The sequence below is a fragment of the Pipistrellus kuhlii genome, unplaced genomic scaffold (assembly GCF_014108245.1).
Source record: "Pipistrellus kuhlii isolate mPipKuh1 unplaced genomic scaffold, mPipKuh1.p scaffold_m20_p_5, whole genome shotgun sequence".
NCBI lineage: Eukaryota > Metazoa > Chordata > Mammalia > Chiroptera > Vespertilionidae > Pipistrellus > Pipistrellus kuhlii.
The window spans coordinates 20,103,684-20,118,783 of record NW_023425551.1 but is presented as its reverse complement, the minus strand read 5'-3'; the positions used below and the strand labels follow the sequence as shown (position 1 = coordinate 20,118,783).

At 41.3% G+C, this 15,100-nt stretch overlaps 1 protein-coding gene across 5 annotated transcripts in view; it reads right to left on the bottom strand.

Annotated features, from left to right (window-relative positions):
• ARFGEF3 (ARFGEF family member 3) overlaps window positions 1–15,100 on the bottom strand; it is a 124,562-nt gene that overhangs the window by 104,872 nt on the left and 4,590 nt on the right. For all 5 annotated transcript variants that reach the window (XM_045572576.1, XM_036413858.2, XM_036413859.2 and 2 more), the window contains exon 2: window positions 12,800–12,851. In XM_045572576.1, the coding sequence (XP_045428532.1) occupies window positions 12,800–12,851 (52 nt within the window). The remainder of the gene's footprint in view (window positions 1–12,799; window positions 12,852–15,100) is intronic.

Below are 15,100 nucleotides of genomic sequence, written 5' to 3'. Positions count from 1 at the left end.
CTAGGAAGCTTCTATTTTTCCTAGATACTTCAAAGGATGGGCAGGATAGACTGAGTAGGCATATTGAAGAGCTTCGAAAACAAGCAGTTTATAGAAGTTGTATGAGGGAGGCGCAGTGAGAAGAACAGTAGAGTCTGAGGGAATGAGCCCGCTTCTCTTGTCCTGACTCAGACGCAAACGGTCTCCAGAAGTCTCAGCTGTCTTCCCTTCTAACAGCCTCTTCTTTGAAATGGATGGCTAGCAGGCTTCGCAGCCATCTTAGTAGCAGCTAGAGTTCAGCTTTGTTTTAGCTGATAATGTGGGCAGCCTCAAGCGATAGATCAAGATTGGTCTACGTCTTTCCCAACAATCTTGTGTCCTGCTTTTCCAGCCTCTCTTGTGGAAAAACGTTTGCTTTCCTGATAAAAGGGACCAGATTTGTTTAGGTGGCACTGCCCTTCGGCCTTTTGTCTTTCTGCCTCCTGTCTTGGATGGGAATGTGATGGAGCTGAAAGAGCCATTTTGTGGTGTGAAAAGTCAGCTATCATGGAAGGCTGACAGAATCCTGGGCAGAGCAGTGCCTACCTCCTATTAATGAGAACATTAAGCCTCATCTTGTTTAAACCACTGTCAGGCTTTCTGTTACTTACAATTGGATGCGTTCACATCCTATTCACCCTGTTAAATCTTATTTCTAGAAAAGAACCAACTTTAAAGTAATGACATATGTGCCTTCTGCCCCAATACGTTTCCCAAAGGTGAAAGCTGAAATGAAGGACTAGGGACAACAATAATTCCCATTCTAACACATCTAAAAGACAGGTGGGTATTCATCAAATATGCATTAATGACACAGAATATATTAGTCAAAAAAATTTTTTCAACTCAAACCTCTTTTTGAAACTCTATCATAGATTAGCCCTGTAACTTTTAGCAAATGATTTTATCACTCCAGCCTCAGTTTTCTTATTATTAAAATACAAATGATGTTAGTACCCTATTGCACTTATTGTAAAATTTAATAAGACTATGCATGAAGTCATTAGTACACCTGGCACAGATCGATGCTCTATAATTGGTAGCCCTCACTACTAAGGAGCAGGCGTATTTATTGCACCAGGGGCCCTGGGCATAAGGACGATGGAGTTTAGAGTTGCAGGTGGGGTTAAACACGCAAGTCAATCAGTTATTTACGGCAGCAGGACAAGGCCACAACATGCACCTGTGTGCCCAGGGTGTAGGAGAGAATGCCAAAGCCGCATTTCCAGGAGCCCACACCTTGTAAATGCCACGGATGTCTCAGCTCTACTCTTATTATTTCACTGAGAGCTACCAAATACTTAATGCAGAATTCCCTTACCCTTAGCCTGTAGAATAAATAAAGGCAATGAAAGGGCCAAACAACAGCCAGGCAAGAGGCATAGGATCCCACCAATAAATCTTCAGGTTTGTTTGGCTGCCACATTCACCTGGGCTACTCTCCCTCTCAGAGATCCTGAGGACTCACATGGATTCCTTTCGGGAAAGAACATCAAGTGAGGGTGCTTTCAGCTGCAAGAAACAGCAAATCCAACCCTTCTAAATGGCTCAAACAAGGAGGCAGGCTGGCTCCAGATTCAGGCCAAGAACCCAGGTCCTCTCCATCTTCCTGCTGACCCAACCTGCATGGTGTCAGTTTTACTCCCTGGCTGGCACCCCTCACAGCTACGAATTAGTTGTCGCCCTTCTAACCATTATTTGAATGTGTTAAGTGTCAAAGGAAGAACTTCACCTGCACAAACTGAGGAAGCATCCCTCTCACGTTTCGTTCAGAAACACACGCCTGACACAGGATAAGCCCAGACCAGCCATGCCCGCAACAGGGCAACATCCCCTGAAGCTGCAGGCTGATAATAAAGGCAGAGGCTGACACCCAATTGGTACTGTTAGGTTACAGGATGGTTGGATGTTGAGCAGGAAACCAAAGGTTTCTGTCCCAGAGGAAAATAATCAAAGGTCCGAAACATTTACAAATATCAACAATTACCTCCTAAACTCAAAGAAAACCCCTGCTCTCTTGTTAACGACAAAACAAAAGCGTTACAAAAGAGGCCAGGTAGAGAAAAGTATTGAGTTGCTTCCCTCACTCCAGATGCCAGCACTTATTTTAAAGAACCTTTAGAACTGCCACTGTGAAGTGTTCCAGACCCTGCTGCTCAGGCTCATTTGTTTGATTCCCAAGGACCAATCAGGCCTTCTTTGTGTTCTTAGGAATCACAAATAACACTACTTAAATCCGGACTCTTGCATGCTCCTTAGTTCTCAGAACCTCTTTCTCCTATGTAAACTCACACTCTGAAACTGAAGGGGTAAAAAAACAACAGCCCTCAATCACAAGGTGAACTACCAGAAGACTGGAGCTATTTGATCAGTGACATCTCACTTACGATTTGTTGCACATCCTGCAAAGTACCATCCCCATTATGTGGTATCTTAGTAATCTTCATAGGACCCCAGAAAGAAGTACATTATTTGCAGAACTATTTCCATAGCGAGGAAATAGGAGGCTATTTCCATAGCGAGGAGGTGGTTGAAGCATAACATGACCCAGTTTCTGCAACAGGGAGAACGGAGAGCCACCTCCATCTAAGCAGAGCAGCATGACTACTGTGTGGGCCTTAGGGTTTGGGAGCCCAAGGCAAGGCCCGGAGAAGGCGGGCTGAGGGCAGCTTCTATTATCAGGTTAGAACAGTGGTCAGCAAACTGCAGCTCGCGAGCCACATGCAGCTCTTTGTCCCCTTGAGTGTGGCTCTTCCACAAAATACCACGTGCTGGCACGGTACCGTATTTTCCGGCATATAAGACGACCCCCTAATTTTACAGTTAAAACATAGGTTTAGGCCTATATTCGCTGTATAAGACTACCCCCCACTTCCGAGGCAACACCAGTTCTTTTTTTAATAGACCGCCTCTCTGACTCTGGCCAATCTGAGCAGGCTTTTTACTAGAACACAGTAGTAGTCTTATATGCCAGAAAATACGGTACCTACAGTGTGATTGAAACTTTGTGGCTCATGCGCAGAAGTCGGTTTTCGGTTCTCAAAAGAAATTTCAATTGTTGTACTGTTGATATTTAGCTCTATTGACTAATGAGTTTGCCGACCACTGGGTTAGAGGAAGACCTGCTGACTTTTTTTTTTTTTTTTTATATTTTTATTGACATTTTACAGAGAGGGAGAGGGATAGAGAGTTGGAAACATCGATGTGAGAGAATCATCGATCAGCTGCTTCCTGCACACCCCCTACTGGGGATGTGCAGGCAACCCAGGTACATGCCCTTGACCGGAATCAAACCTGGGACCTTTCAGTCTGCAGGCTGACGCTCTATCCACTGAGCCAAACCGGTTTCGGCTACCTGCTGACTCTTAAGAAAGAGTTGAGATCCTTGCATTTAAGTACCTGAGACCCATGAAGTCAAAACTATTTTCATTCTGTCTCTTAGGAGTAGACTGGAGTTTATTAAAAAAGAATAACCACAATTATTTCAAAGGCAATTAAAGCCCCCTTCCCATTTTAAACCACTGAATCTAGAGGCTGGCTCTTCTCTACCTACTTCAATCAAAGCAGCAGACTGTAAGGCAGTGTTTCCCAACCTTCTCTCATGATGAGGGACTAATGGGGAAGCAGAGCTGAGAACCCAGCTGCTTTCTATTAAGCCACATTATAGAGATTTGAAAAAAACAAAGTAAAATTCTTCTAAGTTTTTTGTTTTGAAAGTAGTTACTTTTCATTAAAACATCATTTATATGAACATGCAATAAGCTTATTGTTTTTTAATATTTTAGTAACTATTTGTAATTTTTCTATTTTCACATCAAATGTGGTAACTATAATAAACAAAATGTAAAGCTCTCTGAAGTCCTTAGTAATTTGTAAAAGGCCTTGAGAGCCAAATGTCTGAGAACTGCTGCTTTAAAATGACCAATAAATGCGTAAAGAAAATGCATGATTTAAAGGTGTTGTGCACACAATTCCAAAGTGGGATATGGGCTCCCCACTACCAACCAGCAATTCTCCAGCACCAGCTCAGCACCCTACAATTCAACTCAAACTGGAGTTAGCATCAGATTGCACAGGTTAAGGTCTTGGTTCCAGAAGACTGTCGCTGACCATTTCAGACCAGACCCCAAAGTCCATGCTATCTATCACTTGCTTTAGCCTATTGGCTACATACCCAGCGTAGATTCCAAACTCACAGAACTCAGAAAAATGCTTTACTTACTAGATTCCTGGTTCATTACAAAAGGATGTAACTCGGGAACAGCCGGGTGGACGAGAAGCACAAGACCAGTGGGAAGGTGGCATGAAACTTCCACGCCCTCTCCAGGTGGCCACTCTCCCAGCACTGCACAAGTTTGCCAACCCAGGAACTCCCCGAACCCGGTCCTTCCGGGTTAACAGAGGCTTCATTACACAGGCAGGCTGATTAAATCATTGGCTACAACGCCAACACCTCTCCCTCCCCAGGTCAGGGGGTCCCAGCCCTCTAATCACAGGGTTGGCTCCTATGACTCAGCCCCTATCCAATCAGCTTTCCAGGTGTCACATCATTAATACAATACAAGACACCTTCTCAGCGCTCATTACTGAGAAAATTCCTAGGATTTCAGGGGCTCTGTGATAGCAACAGGAACGAAGACCAAATATATATATTTCTTAGTATAAACCACAACATCCAACATCACAATTTACACACACACACACACACACACACACACACACACTGAGTGACTAGATTATTATGATCTCTGAATGCATAATAATCTGGCTACTCAATGTGTGTGTGTGTGTGTGTGTGTGTGTGTGTGTGTGTGTGTGTTAGAGGCCCGGTGCATGAATCTGTGCATGGGTGGGATCCAGCCAGTCTGGCCATAGGGAAGGGACATGGGCAGCTGGCCAGCCTGCCTGCTGGTCAAACTCCTGGTGGAGAGACAATTTACATATTAGCCTTTCATTATATAGGATATATATTGAGTGGCCAGATTATTATGCATTCAGAGATCATAATAATCTGGCCACTCAGTGTATATATGAGAGATCTTGCCATTTATGACAATATGGATGAAGCTTGAGGGTATTATGCTAAGAAGTCAGACAGAGAAAAACAAATGCAGTATAATCTAACTTAAATTTGGAATTTTTAAAACAAGCAAATAGAAACAGAAAGTAGACTAATGGTTATCATAGAAAGTCAAAGGATACAAATTTCCAGTTATATCATGAATACGTTCTGGCAATCTAATATACAGCATACTGGTTCTAGTTAATATTACTGCATTGTAAACCTAAAAGATGCTAAAACAAAAATCCTAAAAGCTCACACCACACACAAAACAGCAACTATGTGAGCTGATGAAAGTGTTAACTAACCTTATTGTGGTAATCATTTCACAATATATACTTAAATCACCACACTGCACACTTTAAACTTACAAAATGTTCTATGTCAATCATACTCAATAAAGTTGATGCAGGAGGTGAAACAGAGGCTCCTCTAGACAGGAGGTAGCACGCAGGCAGGCTGAGCCCTGCAGTGGAGACCCAGTTTGCCTGTGTGGCCTGCAATGGGGTCTCTCTAGAACACATGTGTCAAACACAAGGCCCGTGGGCCAAATCCGTCCCGCCAGGCCTTGCAATGTGGCCCACACCGCGCTGTCATCACTGCACTCCGCTGCATTTCCATCACAATGACAGTTTATGACTGTTCAGTAAACCATTCGGCCCGTGGTTTAGGCTGGATTTTAGATTTTGGGCCCTTCTCTGATTGAGTTCGACACCCCTACTCTAGAAAGATCTATCTCCTCTGCATCTTCTGGTCCATCACTGATCACACTGGGGAAACAGAGGCACCTCACCAGTGTTCATCTCCATTTATAGAAGCTGACAAGCAAAATGAGTAGCTCAGAGCCCAACGTTCATACATGGGAGAACATGTGTATTTCAATTATCTGTTTACTTCCCACAGCAAATGGTCTGTAAAGCAGAAGGAGACCTTTACTGTGCCAAGGACTTGAAGGGGAGTTTGTGTCTTGTTCCTCCCTGTGTTCCCAGTACAAAGAATGCTGCTTGCCTGGCTCCAACTCCAAACCCAGGACCCCGGTCCCCACTTACTACTGCCTCCTCCAAGAGAGCACAGGTTCCCCTCCAGACATTCAAGACTGAATATTCAAGAGGCTGACATTCAAGGCAATCATCACGAACAAATATTTATAAAGTCGTCCACTGTACTGTATGCTTGGGTGCACACACCTTAAACTAACAATAATTTTCTTTCATAATCAAATATCCTATTGACTCTAAATTACACCTGTATTTTTACTATCTATGAAATGCATGAGTGCCTATCTCCCCCTCTTCAGTAATGCCATGTTACTGGTTCTGTTTCCCACATCCGGGCTTCGCTCAGAGTTGGAGTTAAGATCCTGTGGGATCACAGAGCAGCCTTCCCACAGCTCAGTCTTGGGGGGTGGCTCTGTGCCCAGCCCCCTCCCTGGGCCCTTTCAGCCACAACCCACGCACAGCTGAACGTTTTCTTGGTCTCTTCTTTACCAGCAGTCCCTGAAATCAGCATACAAAACCCCTTTTGTCTTTAAAGATTTTTCCTCCCAGCTAGTAAATACAGAAAAAACAAAATGGTGTTTACAAAATAAAGCAAGCATATGGGGAAGTTAGGAGGGGGGTGGGGGGGGTGGGGGAATGTCTTTGAAATACAACAGTTCTCCTGCGTCCATTAAATTAAAAATTAGGCTAGGTTTGCTCCTACTCAGAATATTATCTATTGTAGATGTATTCCTTCAGGTTAGGCCTAAAAATGAAGCCTGCACAAAATCTTCTCTTGGTAATTCTGCCGGTTCGCTCATCTTAACCCTCCCTAACCTTAGCTGTTCCTTGGTCTTTCCCCCTTGGTCATAAGCTTGGGAGAGGAAAGAGTTAGTTATTTAATTGTGTAATTGCTCAAGCTTCCCCACTGGGTATTCACATTCATTCTAGGCTACTCTCTCTTTTATCTTAAGGTCTCCTTCTGCCTTACAGACAGGAAAAGTCCATTTAGATCATGTCTTGGCAAAGTCCTGTATGCACACTAATCTCATCTCAATAGTTCTACTAATTCATGGCTCTTCCCCAGATCTGAATACAGGACACTCCTTTCAAAAGCTCTGGCTCCTTGGAAATTACATTTACAGCTATTCCAACACAGGTGATCTTAGCCACATTCCTACATTAGTAACTTGCATTACCATCAAGAATTCTTGAAAAATCTGCTATGTTAGCGGTGCTTTATCAAATACTTTTACTGCATGAAATTTAGCTTTATATTATCTTGGCTTTTCACATAAATTACAGGTAAGAAAAAATAAACTTCTGTGTTAAATTTGCATTGGGAAAGGAAATTCTCTGTTACGGGTTAAGAAGGGGAACTTGGGAGTCCACAGCTGACTCTATCCTGGGTTGGCTTGAGGGGTCTCTCCCAGCCTCCATGCTTCCCAGGCTCACAGAAGTGCTGTCAGGGTTGAGACCAGTGTGTTTAACATCTAAGAGAGTCCTTGGCACACAGTAAAGCTTTTTAAAATGGAAGCTCATTACCCCAAACTTAGTTGGGAAAATGTGAATCATCAGGCTACTGCACATGCTAAGACTCATCATAGTAACAGAAGAGTGGACTTTCGAATAGGTAAAGAGGTAAAGGGAGATCTCTTGTGTCAAATCTATTGGCCTTTACTTGAAAAGGATATTACAACAGGTGTTGTGTGGTTACATAAAGCTACTAATTAACACACAGTTCAACTAACTACATATGAGTATGCAGTAAAATAAAAATGTAAAATACTGAATAAACAAAGATGTCCAAAGCAACTAAAAGTAATGCTAGTCTTTGTACTATGCCTTCCCCAGGAGAAAAGTCCTAGAGGGTGAAAAAGAGATATACCAACACCACACTGAGCCATTTACAGCGTGAATCAATGTGCGCAGGTCTCTATCCATCTCCTGGAATCCATTTTTATAACCCATCAATACAAACAAAATCTCAGAGGCATAGTTTGAAATGAAAGCAGAAAACCCAGCCCATATTGCCTTCAAGGCATAGTCTAATTATGAAAACTATGCACAAAATAACCAGCACATCAGAACTCCTACCTTCATTCCATTCAAGAAGAAGGAAAAGGCCTAAGAAAGAAAACTCATGATTGGATTGCTATACTTTTTCAAAATGAAGTTATGTTTCCTCCTAACTAACATGTCCATTTATAGCCATCGAAGTGCTATAAAATAAAGACACCAACTATCTGTCATAAAGGAAGGATGAGTGGCTGGTTTTTGAACATTAATATCTTGCTCACATCACAAACAACCCTCAAGCCCACTATCCCCCTACATCCTAGCATGGGTGGGTTATGTACATCTTTATTGACTGCATCATTTTAAAGTGCTTTTAGGTCAGGGGCTGCTAACGAGGAGAAGCTTTATAACTGAGAACTAATTATCAAAGGGAAAAGAACATGAAAACCATTAGGGCTGGCTTACAGGGTGACCCATAGCACACAGAAGCAGCTGCTTGTAAGTTAGAAACAGTATAGCATTGCCACTTATACTATGTTATAGGGTGAGAGAAATACCCTGTGATCCACAGCAGGAGGGAGAAGAAAAAAAGAAACTAGACCTTCAGAACACCTGGATTCTAACATGGATCTTAACACCCCCACTGCTAAAGGCTACTCCACATTCTCCTAGGACGCAACTGATCAAAACAGCCTCAGGAATTATTTATCAGAATGTTAATTTAACATGAGAAGTAATCGATCAATGGCAAAAGAAAACAATAAGAAAAACTGCACAGCCCAAGTATTTGTAATCGGAGTTATTTTCTATTAGAGGCCCGGTGCATGAAAATTCGTGCACTGGGGAGGAGGGGTGTCCCTCAGCCCAGCTTGCCCCCTATCACAGTCCAGGAGCCCTCAGGAAATGTCCTAAGCTGCAGTCTGGCCTCCCTCTGTGGGAGGCGACCGGACCAATCAGGGGAAGGTGCTGCCCCCATCACCCTGCTGCTGCTGCTCTCAGCCCTTGCAGCCACTGCAGCTTTGACTAGAAGGACATCCGGAAGAACGTCCAGAAGACATCCGGTCTATCCGGTCTAATTAGCATATTACCCTTTTATTAGTATAATTAGCCCTTTCCAAAACCTGTAACAACAAAATCTGTAAATAATCACTTCTAGATGATTATGCAACAGAAATAGAAACAATCTGAATATACAATCAGAAGAACACAAGAAATTGTCTATGAATCTGTTTTTTTCTCATATACTAAATACAACTGAAGAAAAAAAAATTTTAATAATTGATATATTCAAATACTTTCTCATGAGCAGACAAATATTTACAGTGACTAGATTTTTTGAGCAGGTGCTCAAACAATAAGAAGATGGCATGTTAAACATCATAGCATGCCCAATAAATTTAATTAAAAAAAACAATAACATATAATGACTGGACAGAGTAAGCTCTCTCTGGGCTTAAAAGTGCCTGGAAGATGAATCATAGGACTGATTCACAACAGAAGGAGAAAAGGCCTTCCCCACTGAGATATACCAACACCACACTGAACCATTTACAGCATTAAACAATTACAGTATATTTGCTTGTATCACTTTCCTGATAATAAATTAAATAATAAAGTTATTGATTTAATAACTAAATGAGAACTTAAAAGACTCCCAACTATTGCAAATCAGTCAAAATGAAACCCCCTTAAATGGATAAAATTCTACACCTGCAACCTTCTAACAGTGTTTTCCAGCTATATATATATTTTATTCTCCTCCCTCACAACACAAAGTCTCTGAGTGCAGGCTCACATCTGCTGTCTCGTTCATATGGTCCCATTCTCTTATTCGAATGCTTGGCAGACACACTGCACACCTGGAATACAATAATACACATGCCTTTGTATATAAGGATGGCATCACCAGCTCTTTATCATAGAATAAAATCTCTGAATTAAATCTCTACTAATGGTGAAGATATGGAAGGACACCTGTATGTATTTATCCACAGTCTCTCATCTGTATCCTTCCAACCAATTTCTGCCTCCCTCCTGTGGCTTATATAAGATAGCTAGCAGGCTTTGGAGTATATTGTAAGACTATGGACTAAAATAAAGCTAAATGTCTAAATAGGAGACAAAACATACGTCTGTAGGCCCATGAACCCTGTTTTTTATCCAACTCATCTGGTCATACACATACACCAAGAGTTGGAAAATGCCAGCTGTCTCCTGATGAACAGTCCCACCCAATAGACCAGAAGACTCGCTGTAGGTTCAACAACTCTTTGGACTGGGAAACAAGCTACAGAGCAGTGTCATGAAACATTTTTGCTCTTGTAGTCTTTAAGAAAAGGTTAACATTTTGGTTTTCACACACTTTAAATTACCATTTAAAATGTTAATTATAATTTTAATTAAATGCAAAGGCTATAATTCTGGCATGTTAAAATTATTAAAAGTTTTAATTAAACCATAGCACTTATTTAATGTAATGAAATCTAAATACCACACCCATTTGAAAACCACCTTTACCCATCAAAAAAATACAGGAACAAACTCTCCTTTAACAACAAAAAAGCTGCATTGTTCTCTTTTCTCCTTGAACTTGTATTTCCATTCCTCTTCCCCACAGACTGTTCTCTCAAGATTATGTTTTAATGCTTAAGGGACTTTCATTTATCTTCCCATCATATTTCTCTATAACAAAAAATATGTATAGTGTGATTTTTTAAAAATTTCCATTAAGCCAAGAGTGTTCAATTTTTTTCTGGTTTCAGCTATCATTCCTAATGCTCACAGATGATCCAAAAATATTAATAATTACTTAACAGAAATGTTAATGTAGTCAACAAAGAAAGTATTTTATTAGAAATGCATTTTTTTCTATAGATGTAGGTATAGATATGTAGATATAGATATATATTCAATAGATATAGGTATAAATATAGATATATCTCCTCTCTTTCTCTCTAAAATCAAAAAATAAAAATTTGAGAAAAAGAAATGGATATTGCTAGTGTATTGTTCTCCTCTTATTAGTTTATACACCTATGGATAAATATTCCTTATTGCTATAATAAGGCTGGATTTACCATTAATTCCATACCTCCCTCCCCCCCCCCACTTTTATAGACATAAGCGGTAAAAAACCTTGTTTACATAAATGAAAACTGAATGGAGATTTATCAAAAAATATTTTTACCTATTATCTTGCGACTGGATTAAGTCCTCCTTCAATTTTGCTGAAGGCTAAGAAGTAAAAACTACCCCGCAAAAAGATGTGTGCCCTGGTCATTATACCCACCCCCTTTACCAACACAGACACTAATAGATTCATAGTCCTTTGTTGGTGGGAAGAGAGTTTGTCCCCCAGGGCAGCACACCTCAGATTCAGGATGGGATGGGTAACAGCTGTGTCTCTCCTTCGTCAAGTAGGGGAAGGGTGACTGTAAGAGGTGAGATGGAAAAGAAGATGTGGCAAAATCAATTGGGAAGAAGATCAGTTTTAAGAAAGGGTGCCTCTAGAAGTTGGGGACCAGAAGTCATCTCCCTAAACTACTCACGCTTTGGGTCTTGGAGAGTCATTCTCTCGTGAACACAAACACCCAGCAGGCGTTCCCCTCCTCCAAGCAGGAATGCCGCCAGATGCCTGCCCATTTAGCATTATGCACACTCAGTTTGATTAACACATAAATTCCTTTATAATAGATCAGCCAGGAGCAGATCAACCAACACGAGACAAATAATTTTTTTTAAAAAGACAGAAACATAAATTTTGTTCAATCTCCTTGAAAAGAGAGAAAATACCTAATAAATCATAGTGTCCTGAAAATACAGAAATTACACTCAACAATTCAATATTTTTAATAATCTCAAAAAAAAATCTGGAAACAATCCAAGTGTCCAATATGAAGAAAGCAACTATAATTATGTTACAAAAGCCATATAATGGAAGAATATGCAATATTTTAATTTAAAGAACATATACTGACATTAGAAAATGTTCTTCACATGATGCTAGCAAAAAAAAAAAAAGCAGAGAACTAATTAGTAAATAAAATTTCACATGAATTTGTAAAGATATCTGTGTGAGGAAGAAAAAGCCTATTAAGAAATGTATTAAATTGTTTTCAGTGGTTCTCCTCGGCCTGTGTAAATATGAACTACTTTGTCATTTGTTCTTCCAAATTTTCCACAAAGGACATGTATTTCTGATGATGAGAAGAAATTACAAAAATGAGGGCAGCAAGGAAGGTAGGAAAAGCTGTTCACGGTTTCAGGGCTGCTGCCTGTGGCTGCTGTTTGTGAGATGGTGACCAGCCAAGGAGCAAGTGACAGCTTGAATCCATTCCACACATCGTTCTCCCCGACACACACACACACACACACACACACACACACACACACACAAAGAGGGGCTCCATTTCCTCATCCACAGAAGATACTGTCCCTCGTCCATATCCTCACTTAGGTTATAGTCATTTCTGCCCCCGACCATCATCCTCCCATCCCTGACTTCCATAGCTTGTTCCTTTGGCTTGAGGTTTACCTTACTCCACAGACAGGTGGAAATCAGTGCAATCAATTCCCATCATGCCAACCTCATGAAATATCCCACTCTGTGCATGTGAAAGAGCCAGCAGTCAGCAAGTATCATCCTACAAACCAACGAAGTTACCTGGACTTTAGGGAAAGCACAGCGGGCAACAGTTACGTTATACAATTCCAGCCTCCTTACCTCAGCAAGTGTGGAGGGATCTTGACAACGGTATCAACACCACCCAAGGTTTCTGCAAAAAGAAAATTACAGTTAAAAATAAATATGTACAAAGTTAGAATCTGAACTGTACATAATTTCACTGTTTGTATCTTTCTTTCCCCAGAAATTTCTATAATTATAAAGTAGTCAATTTTCAATTCTCTTGACTGAAAATCGTCCATATTAAAAGATACTCCTCCCCTAATAGCCCCAGAGACATATTTCCCTATAGAGACATAGAATGAAAAATTCAACTCCTAACTGGAATCAGAATGCCGATTTAATCTAGTTACAACTGACGAAAATACTATATTCTTACAATAGAGACAGAGAAAGAAAAGTGGTTTCCTTGAAACTATGGTTTTAATACCCTTCAATAATAACTTATACATAAGAGGCTTTCAAGTTCACAAAGCATTTTATGTAACATCTCATTATTCTTGCACACATTTATGACATGGTGGATTAAACCTTTTTAAATCGCACTATAATTAGAAATACTGATTGGGAGGCTCAACCAAATCTCATTAATTCAATGTGGATGTTTACCATTGTAGATTGCTCGCACTATTGTGCTTCCAGTAGTAGAAATAATGAAAAGGTCACTATTCTCTCCCAAGAAAAAACAAAAAACTGTTCTATTTCAATAGCTCCAACTTGTCTTCAATTCTTTAGCTCAAACTGTATTGATGCAGATTCTTCACTGCTTAGAGCTACCCTGTTTCCCCGAAAATAAGACAATGTCTTATATTAATTTTTTCTCCCAAAGTTGCGCTAGGTCTTACTTTCAGGGGATGTCTTATCTTTCCATGCGCTAGGTCTTATTTTCGGAGGATGTCTTATTTTCGGGGAAACACGGTAGCAAGTCCTGTCAATTTGAGCCATTTTCGTTGGGGAAGGAGAAACAACCTTGCTAAGAGAGCAGGGGGAACAATGGACACCAAATGTCTCCCTGAGACTCAGGAGTAAGAACAGGTGAAAGCATGATGTTAGGATCTGGGCCTATGGTGGCCAATGGGACAAAACATTGGTATAAGCAAGGCAACCCACACAGCAGAAAGATGGAAACAGCGGGGTCAGTGGTGCTGTGGCCAAGAGAGGAAGTGAAAGGAATGTCCTTAAGGTGATAGGACAACAAGGAAACGAAGTCCTGAGCTTCAGGGGCAGGGAGGAGCTCAAAGGCTACACAGGTCAGCACGGCCCAGCAGGGCCAGTGGCCAGGACAGCTTGATGCTGCTCCCCACACGGAGGCTCTGACACCCAACAAGCAAATTGTCATGATTTTCCCTATCAGAGAGAGGGGTTTATGCGCAATCAGAATGTGCAATGGGCCGAAACGAGTTTGGCTCAGTGGGTAGAACATCGGCCTGTGGACTAAAGGGTCCCAGGTTCGATTCCGGTCAAGGGCATGTACCTTGGTTGCGGGCACATCCTCAGTAGGGAGTGTGCAAGAGGCAGCTGGTCGATGATTCTCTTTCATTGATGTTTCTAACTCTCTATCCCTCTCTCTTCCTCTCTGTAAAAAATCAATAAAATATATTTTAAAAAAAATGTACAAAGGTGCCCAACTCTACAAATGCTAGAAGAGCTAGAAGAAGGGGAAAGAGAAAGGGGAGTCACAGAGAAGCCATAAGGAACCTATCCCTCAAGAAGAGATGTTGAGTAGGTAGCTGCATTGGGGTTTGGAGATCAGAGCACAGGTGTGAGCTGGTGATATAAACAAGGGCATCACATTGTCAGAAACTGAACTGACGCTGTGGGTGTGTTCAATCCAGCAGGATTGGGAGTAAGAGACGAGGGCTCGTGGTTAGTTCTTGCAAAACTCAAACTCTTAGGCTGGGAAGAAGAGCTAGCAAAGGTACAGAGCAGCTCAAGAAGTATGATAAGATTGGTAGGGCATGGTCACGGAGGCCAAGGTAAAGTGGGTGCCCAGTATGGTCAGTATGGCCAAGAGGCCCTGTAAGGTGGATGTGAGGACGGTCTGCTAGACTGAGGTCCATGTATGTTCTTCTTTACTGAGAGTTGGTGGGATGCTGGAGGAGAAAGTTGGATTGTAGTGAGTTGAAGAATGAGTGGAGGATGTGGACACACTCACTATAGTTACTCTTGTAGAAGTTTGGCTGTGAAAGTAACAGAAACTGTGGCTAGAAGGAAAAGTAGGTGGGAAGATAGAGGGAAGGATGGTGGCTGGATAGACTATCTTTCCACTACTTGGTGTTTCAGTCTCTAACTTCCTTTCTCCTTTCCTCCATTTTCTAAATCCATTCTATATGAGTCCCT